Source organism: Dermacentor albipictus, chromosome 1 (genome assembly GCF_038994185.2).
Source record: "Dermacentor albipictus isolate Rhodes 1998 colony chromosome 1, USDA_Dalb.pri_finalv2, whole genome shotgun sequence".
NCBI lineage: Eukaryota > Metazoa > Arthropoda > Arachnida > Ixodida > Ixodidae > Dermacentor > Dermacentor albipictus.
This window is the reverse complement of record NC_091821.1, coordinates 196215006-196233531: the sequence shown is the minus strand read 5'-3', so window position 1 is coordinate 196233531 and position 18526 is coordinate 196215006. Positions and strand designations below refer to the sequence as shown.

The 18526-nt window shown below is 41.8% G+C and overlaps 1 protein-coding gene across 5 annotated transcripts in view; it reads right to left on the bottom strand.

Annotated features, from left to right (window-relative positions):
- LOC135903121 (GATOR2 complex protein WDR59-like) overlaps positions 1 to 18526 on the bottom strand; it is a 95993-nt gene that overhangs the window by 70749 nt on the left and 6718 nt on the right. For all 5 annotated transcript variants that reach the window (XM_065433498.1, XM_065433499.1, XM_065433500.1 and 2 more), the window contains exons 9-11: positions 13673 to 13750; positions 13409 to 13568; positions 5556 to 5635 (exon numbers count right to left, since the gene is read on the bottom strand). In XM_065433498.1, the coding sequence (XP_065289570.1) occupies positions 5556 to 5635; positions 13409 to 13568; positions 13673 to 13750 (318 nt within the window). The remainder of the gene's footprint in view (positions 1 to 5555; positions 5636 to 13408; positions 13569 to 13672; positions 13751 to 18526) is intronic.

Sequence of the window (18526 nt, the reverse complement as noted above, 5' to 3'; positions counted from 1 at the left end):
CACGATTGTTATGCATTTGTAGTGATATTAAAGCCTTGACAATGCTTAAAGGATCTTTAAATATAATTGCCTTTTTGAGTTTTAATTGTGTGATGTGTTTCACAGCTGATAATAGTGCATAGGCTTCAGTTCTAAATGTACGTGTTTGCACATGCAGAATGCCAGACTCCCAAAAGGATTCTTCAGCTTGCGACTCTAATGCATCGGTGTAAAACTTCGGGCAGCAGTATTTCAACCGAATTTCGAGGAAGTGCATTCGAATGTGCACCTCAGGAGCACGCTACGCGACTTCAACAAAGGACATGCCACATTCCACGAGCTGCCACTGCCATGGCAGTGACAGTTTCGCTGGAAGCATTAGATGGTGTTCTAGAAGTGGGACAAACATTTCTTCACTGAGATTCCTCACAGTGAAAAGGGCTCCCTTGCTGTTGGCCAATTATTAAAAAGTATGGCATAGGACACATCATTTACATTTGTGTAACAAGGATGTCCAGGATTCGACTTTACTTTCAGATAATATGTGAAGCTGGAATATGACCTCTGTAGACAGAGCGACCACTTGTTGATTCTACATAGAGGCTTTCTACAGGGCTTGTCCTGAAGGCACCAGTCGCGAGGCAGATATGTATAATGGTGCACAGGGTCCAGAATTTTTAGCACACTTTGCATTGCAGACTGATACATTACAGCAACACAGTCAAGGCGAGAGTAGACCAGGCTCCTGTGCAAGTTCAGGAGGCATTTTCAAACACTACCCCATGTTGTGCGCGACATAACTTTTTAGAAGGTTTGTCTTCAGACATTTTGTCTTTAGATATTTAACATAGGGGATGAAAGTAAACATAGGATGAAAGTAAAAGAAAGTCTAGAATTATTCCCAGGAATTTGTGTTCACTGCTCACAGATAGTTCCTCTCGATTGATCATGAGATTTCACACTGGTGCCATGCCTCTTTTGTTTGAGAAGAGCATGCATGTACTTCTCTGTGTTTATTTTAAATCCATTTATATCCGCCCATTTAGACAATTTGTTTTATCCAAGCGGCACCTGTCGTTCGCAGATAGCAATGTTACATGATTTGAAAATTATGTGCACATCATCGACATACACAGAATAAAACATAATGCGTGGAATGGCTTTATACAGGGAATTAATTTTTACAACAAAGAATGTGCAACTAAGCACGCCCCCTTGCAGCATGCCAAGCCTCCTGGGTGAATGTTCTAGATAAAGCATTGCCCACTCTTAGGCGAAACATGTGGTTAGACACGTAGCTTTCGACTGTGTTTAACATATTTCCACAGACTCCCATCACGAAAAGATCTTGCAGAATCCCAAAGCGCCATGTTGTGTTGTACACTTTCTCTAGACCTAGAAATACCGAAAATAAATGCTGCTTATGTATAAACGCATCTCTGATGTTTGCCTCGATGTGAACAATGTGGTCTGTTGTAGACCTAGCTTCTCGGAAGCCACTATGGAAGGGGCCCAGTATTTCATTTTCTAGGAAACAGACTAAGCGCCGGTTTATCATTTTTTCATATAGTTTGCACATACTAAGCGCTATTGGCCTGTAGGTTAGCACTATTGGCCTGTAGCTGGTGGCTAAGGAGAGGTCCTTGCCTTGGCGCAAACGTTGCAGCATATCAGTATAGAAGTCTTGGTTTATTGTTTGTCCTTCAGACATGGAGCTATGATGCACCAAGCCTCTAGCACAAAAAATACTATAAGTGCAGTCCTTGTGTTTGATGGTTGCCACTTCCCACTTATAGAGAGAGCTGAAACGTGACCTCACCATATGACACTCTGTTGCTTAATTTGAAGGTCTACTGGTAACACCACATTTTGTCTCTGGCAATGATGCATAACACAAATGTGCAATCACTTCTGGCCCTTTCCAAAAGTTCCAGAGAAATTCACTTGGTTTTAATGTTATCAGCAGTCTTAGGATAATTCACACCCTTTCCAGCATGCTCCTATGCCTCTAACCATTTTCCCGCTAGCTTGGGTCACTGGGTATGTGCCACTCTTCAAAGAACCTCATTGACGGCAATTTGGGTCACTGAGTATGTGCCCAAGCCCTTCAATGAGAAAAAACTAGTCCTTCAAAATTTCTACGGTGCTAAGTGCTAGGCGGAATCGAATCAGCATCATCCATATTCAGACAATCTTGTTTGAATATACATGAATATCCAGACACATGCTGCGCATGGCCTGTGGCACGCACATGCCCTGTGGTGCTGCTAGATGGTGCAGCATGTCCAAAGGGATGAATGAGGGAAGAGCACAGCTTCATACACGCCTCATACATGATTTGTTCTGGCAGTGGGAATGTGGTGTGTCGCTACATAGCTTCAATGCTGATTGCATTAATGTCAACACTCCGTCAGCTGGGTTCTGCCAGATTTTTTTTTTTCTGTTCTGTCTGTCAGGGTGTGAGGGACAATTTTTGCATTCAGTCTCAGCTTACCTAAATTATTGTGCAAGATCTGATGACACACACCTCTGTTCGGTTTCACACCTCCTGATGTCATGCACACAGTAAAACGGCAATTTTCATGCAGGAACTGCCTCACATGTTCCACATTTGCAGTGGCGTGTGACACTGACAGGGGGCCAACTCTGGGATCATCTTGCACCGAATCTCTGCCCTGAAGAAACCTTTGGTTGCCATTCAAATACACAGCTTCTAGATAATACCTTTGTGATAATGTAATTGTGGCCTAATGGTTACAGCATTAAGGTTTGAGCTCACCATCAGACAATTGAATTTTTTATTGAATAGGCCCAAAATTATGCGAGCCAAAAATCTACCTACCTACCACAAGGTGGCTGGTATGAGCCAAAGAATGGTTCACATTAAAAAGTGAAGATTGCTTGGATGGCAGGCTGATACATGACTTTGAACTTGTCAGGCTTCTTGCATTGGGGCGCTAGTAAACTAGCACTACAGCTGCACGACGACTGCTGTCTTAGTGCTCTGGTAAATGTGCTTTCACAGACCCTTTGTACTAAAACAAAGTTTGGAAAGAAAAATTTGCATACTTTTTTTTTCTATTTTCCTTTGTTTCTTCCAGTATAAAAGTCACAATGCTGACCTCAGGTTATATTTATTTATTTTATTTGCAGATACTGTCAGCCTTTACACAGTGCTTTTACAGGAGTGGAATAGAAATGTGCAATAGCTGGTATTCTGGAAAACAATCACATTAGATATTTTTGCATTCAAATCTAACAGGTGAAGGGACAAATTAATAGCACCAAATAACAAATAAGCAAACTGTTGGCAAATAAATGCACCAACTCCCATATAGGGAAAAAAATTCTATTAGCAGTTACAAATCAGTATGTCAGCTATGTGTGTTATGAATGAATCAGTTGATCAGGATCAGACAGCTTCCTTGCACGGAGAATTCCATTCACTGATAGCTCTTGGGGAAGAAACTACACAAACAGTCAGTACGAACAGCAGGAGTACAAATAAATAATGAATGGCGATGCCCAGAGGTCTTATTGCGAAGAATTTCAAGATAGTCAGCTTATTTTATATGAACATGATGATTAATAATAATATATTTCAACCTTTCATATTTAGTTCTAGCCTGTAATGTAGGTAGGTCTGCAAAAACACACAAATGAGGAGGGGAGTTCGACCGACGGTATTTATTGAATATAAATCTGACTGCTAGACACTGGATTTTTTCTATTTTTGATATGTTCGTAACAGAGAAAGGACTCCAGACAACCTTTGAATATTCAATTATGGGCCTAATTAGTGTTTTATATGCTAAACATTTTGTTTCTTGTGTCGCAAAGGGAAAATTACCTATGAGACACCAGAGTGACTTGCTGGCCTTAGAACACACATAATCTATGTGATTGTTCCAGCGAAGGTCATTCAAGAATATCAAGCCGAGGTACTTATGCTGCTCAACTCTTCCAAGTTCATAATTATCAATGTAGTAAGAGTAGCTTAAATGATTTTTCTTTCTGGAGACTATCATAACTACGGTTTTTAGTGGATTTATCTCCATTTTCCATTCATCACACCATTTCTTTATCTTTTGCAAGTTTCCGTGTAATTTTTCCTGGGCAACTACTGTTTCTACTTTATTGTATATACAGTCAAACCCACTTATAACAATATTCAAGTGTCACGAAAATTCCATTGTTATAACCGGGTTGCATGTAAAAGTCAAAATGGGGGATGGCAGAGCTGATGTGAGAAAACTATAATGGTGGGCAAACCAGTCCCCCCACCACCACCTTCCTCCATCCAGCTGCCGATTGTGTTCACTAATTTAAATGCTTCCTAGGCGCTCCTATCGCGTGTAACACGCCGCAGCTGTCGGCGTTAAAGAATGGCACTGCTATAACAATTGCAAAGAGGTGTCACGGGTGGCAAGCGATATGCGAGCACCGCTTAGGCAACGCATTGGTGGCTCCAGAAGGGGCCTTTTAAAAGTTGCAAGAAGGCTGCCACGACAGCCTGTCAGCTTGAGAAATCCAGAAGAAATGCTGAGAGATCGCCACAAGCATCATGCCACGTACTTCTCAGTGGCTTGCACGAGAAAACCCCATGTCCGTCAGCCTTGCACACTTTACACGAAGCTTGCCGACATCCTTTTCCAAGGCATCCAAGTGCTCCACGAAGTGCAGCGGAAGGTTCTTCACGAAAACGAAGCCCCGGAGGGACTGAATCATCTGCCGGGCCACCTGTGAGGACAAGTTGAGGCAGCCTGCCCTGCCGCGTCATCGCTGCCGTCGTCGCTGTCGCTATCTGATGTAAGCACGTTTGTGACGATCGCCTCATCAGTTAGAAGCACTTAGTTTCCAAATCTATCGCCGCGCGCTTTCTTTTCACCGGCAACGTCGTGCATTGACGATGATCAGCAGGCGGATCAGCTATCTTCCATTTCGATGGCGAGTTAAGTGAAGCTGAGAAACCGCGTGGCCAGGAACGACTTTGATGCAACCAGCAAAGACGAACGTGAGCGATTAGGTTGTTAGCAGAACTGCACTGAATGAGGAGCTAGCGAGCAACATGCGAGCAATTTGCTTGCGGCGCAGTTGGCACGGTCTATTCGTGTTTCGGAGGGTGGGGCGGCATAGAGCTATGGGCGCAGGCCATTAGTGTTTGGAAGGGTGGAAGGGCGACGGGAGGGAGCCGCACGGCGATGGCTGTAAAATGAGCGTGCAGCAGCACATCGTGCAGCAGCTCATCTGGCATGAGCCTATCGTGCAGCAGCTCGAATTTCTCATTTTCTTTTTTTCTTTACAAGGATTTCGCATTTCACTACCTTTCGGCTCAGACACGCAGCGGCCAGACTTCATCGTTATAACCGATAAGGCTACATTGAGGAATTGCAGTAAGCGGGTTATTTCACCACGAAAAACATACAAAAGTTGATGGTGCAGCAGCTCCTTATTGTTATAACCGATATATTGTTAAAACCGGTATCGTTATAAGGGGGTTCAACTGTAATGCAGTCATCTAATACGAAGTGAGCAAAGGGAAAGAGAAAAGAGAGAAAGAAAGTATTGGCACATACTGTTTGATGTTTTGCGTCCACATTCCACAGATGCAAACTTTGATCCTTTGACCACGTTACCAGCTGGTAGTCGCGAGGTTCTGAAAGAAATTGTGCAATGCAATGTAACCGTGTTTGTTTTGCTCTGCTTTTACTGAACATGATAAAAAAAATGGAGGTGAGATGCGGACACCATGTACAGAACTTGTAGGTCTCGTTAATTTGTCATCCAAAACTGCCCAGGGCAACAATTTATAGAGGGCCTGTGTGTATAAATGAAGAAAAAAAAAAGCATCTTACACGTATTATTGCGAGGTGCATTGCCACATGGCAGAAAATATCACTTTTGGTGCTCTTCCCAATTACCAAAAGAACAACTCCCCATAATGTAAAATCTTCAGCAGTTTCTGCTAAATATTTCCTTGGCTAGTTAGCACTTGCCCATGGCATTTAGACAGTTAATGGAACCCTTAAATAAAAAAGTGGTGGACTACAGCTTTTGAATAGCAGAATACACTTTTTCATTGGCAGATTATGACTGTGGAGGCTTCTGCGTGACTGAAAAATATGCAGCCTTGCGAGATGGGTGGCAGTGCCACTTTTGAATTCCCAAGGAAGCTAGCTTCTTGCAAGATTTAAGGGCCAACTTTAAATGCCTTGTATTAACCCCAAGAATACAGAGGTTAACAGAAAGGAGACAAACAGATCAACAGTGGCTGAAATGAGATGACTCAGGCTGGAGCCAAGGTTTCGACAAAGGGACTTGCCTTTGTCAGGGCCATAACTGCTTTCCTTGGCATCATTTGTATAGCTCACTCTCCTCCACCTCCCAAATGGGGAGGAAAATAAGCGTTGCTTAGAGTAAGGTAAGGAGAGTTTAAATGTTCAAATGACAAGTGGAGACATTAGTTGTGATAACAAAGGGACGGGTGAGGGTGAAGGGGTTGCTCTGCCAGTTCTTCCAAGAACTCGAGGTGAAAGACTCTTCACATGCAAACAAGTATTGTCAATCCAGTGGGCGTAGTTTTCCCTGAACACAGAAAGTAACAAGACATGGGCCTTGGATTGTTGAAAAAGAAGCAATAAAAGAAAATTGGGTAGGTTGTACCAGCGACGCAGCTACAGTGGGTTGCGTGAAATGTTTTGCATGTGCCGCAGATGGTGTATGGGTACTATAGTACAGAAATGACAGAACCAAATCCCCAAATTATTTATTCATGCATTAGAAAGCTTACATGCCTAACTTATGTTACAGGTAGTGGGGGTCTTACAGTCTGATCTTACAATCGTGTTCATTCCCTATTCGTATTCGTAGTGGGCCTGTTTGTTTTGCAGAGGATGTTTGGACACTACAATAAAGAAATTACCCCCCTACTGGTGGCACCCGAGACTGCCCTGTGCAGCTCGAGCCTTCCGCACTCATAAATGGTTGGGGCTCCTGCACTTGTCTGAATCTCTATGGAGACGGACACATTCTGACATAGTCAAAGTGGTTGGATATTTCTCTGTCTTGCTGCCCGAGTCTCTTCATGCCATTTTTGGATGCTGCATGGGTCCAGAAATGTGGGGGCGCCATAACTGAGCAAGCATGAAACTACTGCAAAAAATTGCACACGTGTAGGACTTATAACTCCTGATGAGCGCATGTTTGAGTTTGATGGATTACCATAAAATTTTTTAATTTATGGTAATGATGTTTTTAATGTTTAATTTATGGTAATGATGTTTATGGTAATGCAATTTTTTAATGATGTTTCCCATCAGAAATTTTAAAAAGGGGTAAAAGAAACTGAGTAGTCTCAATAGGTCTGGTTAAGAGTAAAAAGTTCAAATGGAAAATGAAAGCAATGAATATGAATATGTTTTGTCCATAGTTAAGAGAGAGAAAAGATATTTATCAAATATATATATATAAAAAAAACTAACTAGACATTAGAATTCAACTAAGGATGATAGTCATTAAATAAGATAATAGTAAAAAATGGCTTTTGAGAAAAAAAAAACATAAATCGGGCAGGGGATACGACCATCTGTTTTTGCCAGATGTAAACTGCAAAAGCTAAGTGCAAATGCCTTCTCACCATCAGTACAGGGTCATCCCATGCCTAATTAACCAGCGTTTTTTTCGACTGTGACAGATATAGTTGAAAGCTTTTCCATGTGTTTGTTGAAGTTAAAAATTTATTCTCCCCGTCAATTTTTTTTCCCGAAAATTTTCTTGCATTTTGTCAAAAATTTATTCTTCTTATCCAACTGAGCCAGAAGGCATCAATCAATATTTATTTTCAAAGGCACATTGTATGATCCAGTCATTCAAATGGTGTGTATGGCAAAACAATGAAGTGATGTGACTGCCAAAATAACAAATATTTCAAATATTTGAATACTTTATGTGTTTTGGCACTGGCAAAAGTCGGTAAAATTGCAATGTCTGAATTTTTTTTTCTTGGAACGCCGGAAAATCCAGAATCCCCAAATTAAATATAGAATGGTAACCTGGTTGACATAGAATAATATTTGAAGCGTCAGCTAACTGCTTGAAAAGTAACTGTAAAGTTATAATTTTTTGCAAAGAGCTTTGTGTTCAAGGTAAAAGAAGTAGCTTCGGTGGTCAGCTTAAAAATATATCTAATACATTTAAACCTCATCGATACGTTTGCATTACGTACGTTTTCCAGGCGCCAACGTTCACAATCGAGAACACAAACAATGTCCCAATAAAGTTACGCTAATTTTTTACCAGTTCACACGTTCCCGGAAAACATGATTTTTCAGCACCAACGTTCAGTATGTCGCCAAACTGCGATCATATACGTTTTCCTGTCCCTAGATCTCATGTAAACAAGAAAATGCGCGAGGCGCGCGCGATCAAGAACAGTATATAGCTGCCTGCTGCGGAAGCTTCCCCGCAATACTCACCCGCCCATCACACATGAAAACGCCTGCGCGCACTAAGCTTCTCATTTCAGTAGCAGCAAATTTTCTCCAGGGTCGTAGCACAGCTTCTTATTCCGGTACCAGCAAATCTCTGCCCGGGTTGTCGCACGTCGCATTCACATATATCGCCGCCAAACCTATTGTGATAAGCACCTTCACCAACCTGTTTTACAGCACGTGGTGTGTGTGTGAAAACTTTTATTGTACTGAGGTCCGGAGGCTCGACTTCTCAAGCCAAGGCGGGCCGCTCCCACGTTGGCACTGTCAGGCCAAGCCTTTCAGCGACATCATGGGCCCTCTGGACTGCCCTTAGTTGGTCCTGAAACAATGGGCTTTGAATCCTTTTCTCCCACTGTGTCCATTCTTCAACGAGGTTGGGGAGAGTCGCGGGACACCCCGCCAGCATATGTCTGATTCCAATGATGCCATTACAATCATTGCATTCCATCTTAATCTCCCTCTCTGGATATATTTTATTAATGGTGTACGGTGTGGGATATGTACCCGTTTGCAATAAGCGCAGTGAGACTGCCTGAGCCCTGTTCAGTTTTGAATGTGGCAATGGGAATTGTCTGCGTCCTAAATAGTAATGTTTGGTAACATCATTGTATGTTAATAAATGATCTCTGGATTCCTTCGCTTGATGGTGAACGGCTCGGTTGTGACTGTCACGGTTAGCAAGTCCTCGTGCCAAGTCATGAGCAACCTCATTGAGGTTTACCCGAGTCTCGTCCACTTTCCCCATATGCGCAGGAAACCATCGGATTTCAGTTGTCATAATCACAATGTTTTCAAAAAGTTTAGCTGCAACTCCAGCTACGTAGCCTTTATCAAAACACTTTACAGCGGTTTTCGAATCACTGTAAATGAAGGCCCACTTATTACTCCTAATGGCTAGAGCAATTGCCGCTTGTTCCGCCACCGTGGGGTCCTTGGTAAAAATTGTGAGAGCGTCTTGCACCTTCCCTTGATAATTTGAGACAATGGCCGTATAGGCTTCTTTACCGTTCACCCAGGCGGCATCAACTATAGCTGCCAGTTGGTTCTGCTGCTCTATTTCCTTCAAGAGTGCTTTAGCTCTTGCCTTTCTCCTTTCGACATTATATTCTGGATGCATGTTTCTGGGGAGAGGGTTGGTTTTGATCTTGCTCCTAACTTCAGTCATTAATTCTACTTCAGCCTCTATTGGACTCCTCGATGTATTCAGTTCTGCACCTATTGCCTGTAATATGTTCCTGCCAGCTCGTGACTTTGTCAATCTTTCGTGTTGCGCTAGCTGTTGGGCCTCCGCAATTTCTTGCATTGTATTGTGCACCCCTAGACTCATGAGTTTGTCGGTTGCAGCGTTACTGGGTATACCTAGGGCTACTTTAACGAGCTTCCTGAGCATCACATTAAGTTTGTTAAGTTCTGCCTGCTTCCATTTGAATAATCCAGCTACATAAGTGAAGTGACAGAGAGCAAAGGCATGTATTATCCTTAAAGCGCTGTCTTCTCCCAGGCCTCTGTGTCTATTGGTAATTCTCCTTAGTAACCTAATGACCTCATCTGTTTTATTCGAGATATGTTGTATTGTTCTGTAGTTAGTATTGTTTCCGTCTATGTGATACCCAAGAACCTTGATTTTTTCAACTAGCCTGATTGTGGATCCTTCATGAGTATATAAGCACACTCTTGGCTCATCTTCCGGAATGTAACCTCTTGGTTTACGACCTTTTCTGCAATGTTTAATGACTAAGAGTTCTGATTTGGCTGCCGAGCATTTCAACCCCATGGCTTTCAGTGTGTTCTCTACAACGTATAAACTTTCCTGTAATCTGTTCTCTGTCTGTCCTATATTGCCCTTGGCACTCCATATGGTTATGTCGTCGGCATATATCACATAACGTATACCCTCAATTTTCTCCAGATTTCTTGCAACCTTGGACATTGCTAAATTGAATAGCATGGGTGAGAGTACAGCCCCTTGTGGAGTGCCCCTATTTCCCAAATTCTTAGCTTCTGATTTAAGCTCACCCAGCATGAGTTGTGAAGTTCATAGTGCCATTGGAAGCGTACTGCAAGCTTTTAGTGGGCGTAATCCAAATGCGGCGCCATTCCCTGCTGCAGGCAGCGCGATGTGTGGGCATCACATTTCGCTTCGGTGGCATCCGGTGTTGCTCACCAGCTCGATTTTGTTTCAGTTTCCCACCGCCCTCTTAAAACACCACGTAATAGGAAAACAACAAAACGCATTTCTGGCCGCTGGAGCATCACCAGCTCGACGTGCGTCGGCGATTCGTGCCGCAACAATCTGCACGATGCATTACATAGATGTCAACAGTAGTTGAATCTGTCAAATTTTTTTAGTTATTCGGATTGCACGTTTTCCCAGTTAGTATGTTTTTTCTCACGTGTTTTCTAAAATGTATGAGCGCAGTCCTACTGTAGATAGCTCTACCTATTTGCTATGCATGTGAGAAATTACAAAAAGGTATATTTAAACTCCTTTAGAGTTTATCCTTCTGGGCTCTCTATACTTTCTGTTGTAGAATATGAAGAAAGTTCTTAGGGGTTGTGACCTGGCAGGTTAAAATGTTCACTAACTGTTTTGGGCAGTGCCTAGGTTGTATCCATACAATGTCCATTCAAATCCAACATTTTTTGGCTGTCCTCTTTCACCAGGTATTGCTTGTGGAAGAACAAACATTCCAGCATATAAATTACATTACAGCTAGTGCAGTATTTAATTTCACGCACACAGTCACTGTGCTTTTAATCATTGTGTCATTATTCTGAAGGTGTTTGCGGGTTTTATACCTGAGATGAGAACAAGCTGTTATGTTAACAGTACACTAAGGATTGACTGTTGCATGCACTAACAAGTCTTTAACCCCACAGGGCCCTAACACCATTCCACTTCCAAGGAAAATTAGAACTTATTCACCTTTATTTCTGGCAGCTGAGACATTTATACAAGAAAGCACTGAGAGGTCATTTATGTAAGAAATTAGTTAATATAGTATTTATTAGTTTATTGGTTTGATGAACTATCTACAACTAGGCGGAAATCATGTTTCAGCGGCTACTACAGGCTTTGTGTGACATTCCCTATAATTAATTCGAAATTTTCAGGTATCAAAGTTACCCTAGCAAAAATTATATGTTGGGCTTTATGTAGTTAAAGTTTTCAATGTGGGGATAGGTCAGAATTGGTACCACCAGAATGCTTTTCTAAGGACTTATTGCTTGACAATATTCAATAATATTTACATAGAATATTGTTCATGTTTGGGAGGGCCTCAAGTACTTTGTCCCGAAGGTCAGAGAGCTGTTTTAAGCTATTTTTAACCATGTAATTTATGAATAAGTTTTAACAACCTCACCTTTCTATTGGTCAAAGCAATGCCTCTCTATGCGTTTTCTCCCATACCTGTCCATTCTTCGTGGAATAGGTGAATGATGTGACTTAGGCAAGTGATCTCATTGGTTTTCAATGTGACATCAGCAGGAACACTTTAAGCCTGCCATAGCTCGTTGAATTCCTTCCACTAATGTGCAAATGTAAGATGCCTCGATTTTTCTTCCCTTGGTCTCACTACTATTGGTGCTATTTCATAAGATGAGGTACACTGTCTTTCTCTGTGTATGCAGATTTGCATAAAGAAAACCTACATTTAAAATGCACTATACTGTAAACAGTTGCCTTATGGCTAATAAACACTGCAAAAGACACAGGTAACAAGGCCAATGCTGACTAACACCTTGCTTGTTTATCACAGCAGCACAATAATAACAAAGTAGAAGACATAAAAGATTAAAAATGCAAAAAGAAAGGCCCCAACGATCTACGGTGATTCCAAAACACCTTCTTTACTATCGCAGGAAGTCCCATTCTGCAAATGACTGGTATTTTGTATTCTTAAAGAGACAGAGTGTATACAGTCCTGCTTGACCCTAATAATAGGTAAATTGCTGCTAGCACACTAATTCCTTTTTCACAATTCACATTCACAGTTCAGTGTCACATAGAGCAAGGGTCATTTGGTGTTAGTCTGGTTGGGAGGCTCTCACACAGGGAAATTCAATTACACTTGCTGTGACATTCACAACTCTGTGCACAAGGCAAGTGAAGTAATGACAAACTTAGAAAAAGGGAAACCGTGTGTCAGCACTGCTTTCCTTGCCTAGCTATAATATCATATTAGTTATACCTCCTAAGTTAAGGCACTAAGTTATGTATTTGCTGCACATCAGGATGTATTCTCTTTTTTCCGCACATGCTTCTTTGCTTGCGTCTCCCGTTTACTTGTTGTGGCACTAGAACACAGCCTACTTACTTGCTTGCCCGCATCTTTCATGCTATTGATCAGGTCAAATGAAGATCTTGGTTAAATTAAAACGATGTCCTATGCATTATGTAATGTACCGCAATATTGACTAAAAAGGTAAAAGTCAAAGCAGTAGCCTTCTTTTTTAGAACACACAGTAGCCTGGTATTTCTAAAAAAATAAATTTTGGACTTCTATGTGCCAAAACCATGATCTGATTATGAGGCATGCAATACTCAGGTCTATTTTTGACCACCTTAGATTTTTTAATGTGCACCTAAATTAAGTGCATGAGCGTTTTAACGTTTTCCCCCCATCAAAATGTGGCGGCTGCGGCGGGGATCGCACCTGCGACCTCGAGCTCAGCAGCACAATGCCATAGTCACTAAGCTACTGCAGTGGGTATCCTTGTATTTCTAACTCGTTAAACAAGACTATGTGACTTGCGGCATGTCTAAACAAAAATTGATAAAAATGGTCTAACCCAAAATGACAGATTTCAAGTCAACAAAACAGCTAAAACATCTAAAAATTTACATTAAGAAAGCTTTAGCTGTTCAATAGCTAAAGTAATTAATGCTAGAGAATGCATCGTTACCTATTAAGTTAGACAAAATATCTACTGACCGTGTCGTAGCTGCCTCCAGCCGAATTCAAGCACGACATCAGAGTGTGTAAGAAATGTTCGGACTGGCATGCTTGTGCGAAGGCTACTCCAGATGACCAGGTTCTTATCTCCTTTCCGAAGCTTGGTAACCAAGGCTGTGACGAGGCCATCTCCAAAGGGCTAAAATGAGATGCACATGTCAGATGCCTAAAAACTAACTTGTGGAGAACTTTCTGTGAAAACTACTGAACAGGTTAACAAATACAACATAAAACCTGCCTTACCAAGTACCTCGCTCTCCACACGGGTGCTCCTGCTTGTAGCGTGTATTCAACTTTCTTCGGATTTGTCACATCCCAGAACTATAATAAGGTAAAGCTTCCAATCAGAAATAAAAATTAGTCATAACAAAATCGTCATCATGAATAGACAGCATTTGAAATGCAAATCTAGCAGAGCTGCATATAACATGGCGACAGCTTACTGCACACAATGCTCTGCACTCTTGTCTAGTTAACCCTATGAAGACCAAGCACCATTCCACATCAAAGAAAATTAAAACAACTTGCTCACATTTATTTCCAGCCATATACTGGTACGTAGAAAACAGTGAAATGATAATTCAGCAAACATTAATTAGCATGGTAATTACTTACTTTAGTAACTGATTTGCTGAATTATCTACAACTGGAAACTCTATCCAGCCTATCAAATATGCTAGTATGGGCTTATTAGGTTTCCAGCGTTTCACTCTTTGAGCTCCAAACCTTAAACTCACTTTCTGGTCGTTCCGGTCCAAAACTATTTCGTCAGTTTTGGGCACTACAAAATAAAACGAACACTGTGGAAGAAAAATTCACAGGATGTTTATTTTTTCAGTTTTTTTTGTCCCCATATCATTTAGCGATACTTGGGCAGTGTGTGGAAGTGCTCAAAGCATTCTCCTGGGTGCAGTCCGGGATATTTGCTGCAAGTTTTGCAGAAGAACACTGTTTCCTTCCTGCCCACTTTCCTTTTCCTGTCAATGCAAGTAGCACAGTCCTTGCTGCTTCGGCCAGGCATCTTGTACATGAAAAGGGGCTTTCCATCCAGCCTTTGTTTGCAGTCCAAATGTGCAGACGGGCTGCGCTTCCTTGTTCAAGCCCTCACGTCACCTACCAGCTGCTCTATCAGGTTCCTCTGGTACTGCAGCTGTTTCTGCTCTTTCTGTCCCTGCTTCAGGATCTGCAACCTCATCAAAACGAAGCTGCTGACAACTCAGACTTCAAGAGCCCCCCCGCCTCTAAAAGCTTCCTCCACCATTTCACTAATTTGCGAGGAAATGCATAACTTGCACAATAATGATTGGCCCTGTCAACTGCACCCATATTTTAGGTGTAGTCGCATATCACCACAGGCTTCTCCAGTGTCAGTACTTTTCCTCCAGCTTTCTTCCTTGATATTTGTTTTCGTAGACACATTGTGGGCTGGACTTAGCATTGTCACTTGATGCTTGTCTCGTCAGGCAAGTGCCATGCATGAGTTTCCTTTGCAGTAAGCCACCAGTTCACCTTTCTTCAGCTTCTCAAGTTTCTGGGGCATTTGCTTTCGATTTGTCATCCCAGACTCTGTCAGAAATACACTCTGCAAAAGTAGCTCTTCCAAAAGCATAGGGGATGTGTAAAATCTATCTGTATACAGATGATAGCCACTGCCCGGCATATCTTGCTGCACTTTCTAAAGCAGATGAAGCACAATCCTGCATGTGAAGGGGAGCTCGGGATGGCAGAGGCTATCAGTTGTGCTGCTGTAACGTGTTGTGCTGCTGTAACAAGCAAGACCAATGCAAGTGGAGAATCTAATAAATGATTTTCCTATAAGAGTGCTACAGTTTAGTGCAGAGGCACCAGCTCCTAAGCGAATGCACGGTGCACTTCTGCTCAACAATCTCCCATCATTCAAGTAGAAAGCCTCAGTTGTAGGCAGCCTATGAATCTCTCTCGATTTGGGCAAAACAGTTTAACTGAGCAGCCTCACTGTTTGCATCCCATTGAAGCAATGTGCGGGGCTGTAGTAACATGCTTGCCTCACTCAAGGAGCGCAGCATTCTGGTGAGATGCTGTCTCCTTAATTCATTACTGTCATTGTCATAGTGCATAAGATAACGAAATGCAGCTGTTTATTATTTGCAAGCCCCTCAGTTGAACAGGAGTCCAGTTGTGAAGGGCTTTATATATATGCAAAAAATAAGGTAAATAACCTCTTTCTAATCAAATGCACTGCACACAAATTCTATATTTCAAAGTTTAGAAATCAGAAAATGGTCAGTATCTGATTCAATACTTGGAAGTTGTTTTTTCTTGAATATTTGTACCTGAGTACATTAGGAAATTTTGTTCGAACAACCCTAGTTAGATGAAAGAATAGAACAGTCAAATTCCATTTGTTCAGAATGCAGCAGCTGAATAAGGGACCAATATTGGTCCCTTATTCAATGGCCTTACTTGCAGCTACATTTACTGGGAATAAACATGAAGAAAAGTAAAAATTTTGTTTTTGTAACCAATCAAACCGCAAATTCAAACAAAAAGTCCGTCTCCATCCCACCCTGTGAAAGTGGATGTACAGCAAAGCTGTTGCCGACATTAGAGGACGTTAGACAAGCACGATCACCACAAGCTATGTACGTCACGCACACATGCATGTGTGCAGCAGCGTACATCCTCATTCTTCTAGGAGGCCTGCCAAGTGCAAATGCCTTATTGAACGAACTGAATTTTTCAAAGTAAATTGCATAAGAAAATTCGCAAAGCACGACTTACACACAAGCTGCAGACATGATAGCTTCGGATTGCAATTCAAATATATGACAAAATGGCAGGATGTGTGCTTCAGTGTGCAGGAATAGCACGTAACAATATTTTTGTTACATGGAAACTCAGACAAAGCCATTTTCCAGCTGCCGTTTGAGGTCTGTCTGAGTCGCTGCAGCTGCTAGGTGGCGGTACTATTTTTGATTGAGCACAGAATGAGCCCACGAAAAATCCCAACCAACTAGAGGCTAACAGCTTCACTGTAAAATTTAAATTGTGCCTCCAGCATCAGAGAACATTGAAATCAGAAGTGCAACAACAAATGCACAAGCTAGCCATTTCAGCAAAAAGAATTCAATGCAATGAAGTGAACGAAAGTGCACCAAGCATGCAGGTGCGTTTGTTAGCTGTAGGTTTAGACATTTCGGGATTTGTGACTGATGTACTCCTATGCTGCTTTTAGGTTGTGTAACTGTGCTGCTGGAACACTCTTGCTGTGTGGCGAATGAGAAAAAGTGTACATGGCACCATTAAAAACTTCGGAGTACTCAGAAACTGATATAAGCCATGTTACAAGCGCAAAGGCAGTTCTTGTCACTACTTAGTCGATTATGAAGCCAACAGACAATGAAGCCAAGAAAAGCACAGAGGAAATAACTGTTCCTTTAAAAAAAAATTACGTGCACAAATAATGAGCAAAAGGGAAATGAAAGTGGACAAAAAGACAACTTGTCACTGGTGGGAACCAAACCCACATATTCCGCATTACGCGTGCAGCGCTCCACCACCACGGCAGCACTTGTAATGTCTGGTCCTCTGTTCTTGGTGTTTGTTTTTATTACGCTACAGTCTCTTCACTAAATGATCTACCGATTGAGCTATGGCGGTGACTATCCCACCATACACTTTTTTGGGTATTCATGTCTGTGCACTATATTTTGGCCATGGCCATTAGCCAGCACTACTCATGGCAATGGCAGCAGATCTGGCACAGCCTTTTAACCGGAGGCAACAAGTTACCTTTTCATCCACTTTCACTTCTCTATTTCTTATTATTTATACATTTCAATTAAAGAAAAAAAGAAGTTATTTCCTCCGTGCTTTCCCGAGTGGCTGGGAGCATTTCATAAAGATTACCTTTATTTTATTGCAGGGCACTAAACATTACTTTTTCTACCAGCACACATAACACAAGAAGCAGAATAAAAAAGAAAACTGAATTACAAAATGTGTATTTTGGGCGATAGTCCCACATCACCCCCCCTCCTCCCCCCTTTGATGTTCTCAAGCGGCGTACATGAATAACACTGTGCAAAATGGGTAATACTGCACACTTTCAAATAACAGGTACACACTTTTCTTATTTCAATGAGCTCATGACCAACATTCTATTCTTTAAATGCTAAGAAAGTAAGAACATTTTTTTGTATTAAGTGAATATAGTCTCTAGGGACTATATGTAAGGGTACACATATATACTATTCAGCTACAAGGTATAAAACATTACTATGTGCTTGCACTCCTGGACCAAAACCTCATGTAGTTCATAAAAAACAAAACACATTTCACAGAAAAAGCATGGTAAAATAAGTTAATTGTTACAAGTGCATTATAACAAAACAGTGCGAAAACACAGGACAGCAAGAGACGGGCACAGGACAAGCACACACTGCATAGATCTTGAGACATTCTGATCAAGTCCATGATGCAAAAATTGGCTATCATGCATGAAATGTATTAAGGATGGGGGGAACTTGTAGACCAATTATGTCCAAGAAGTTCGCAGGTTATCAACTGTGACAGCACTTAATGTTGAGGGGAGCACTAGAATGCCCCAGGAATGCCTCAAGTTTAGAATAGTAAGCTGTTGGGCTAGTTGGTTTGACATGATTTTTGCGAAGGGGAGCGCAGAAGCGTTGGGGAAAAGGGAGACGTGGACAGGAAAGACGTCTTTCCTATCCACGTCTCCTTTTTCAGCAACACTTTAGCGCTCCCCTTTGCTAAAAGCATGCCTCAAGTTTTCTCACTGCAGCATGGTTCATCAGGCATTTTCTATGCACAAATTTACGATGCACCACAAGGTCACACACCTTCATAATGTATACTTTTGTTGCCTCACTTCCGAATCCTTGGCTTTCTGCGCCTTACTCCCTTGGATCTGCACACTTTCCTACCAGTAACAAACCACTCAGTTCTCTGGCATCCTTTGCCAATTGTCACACTCACTTTGTACTTGAGCCCTATGCCTTACTCTCGCCAATTGCAATTTGTACGTTGTGCCGCTTCTATGACATCGCCATGCTGCAATAGTATTAAACGATTTTGAACACTTCCACAAGCCCTCAC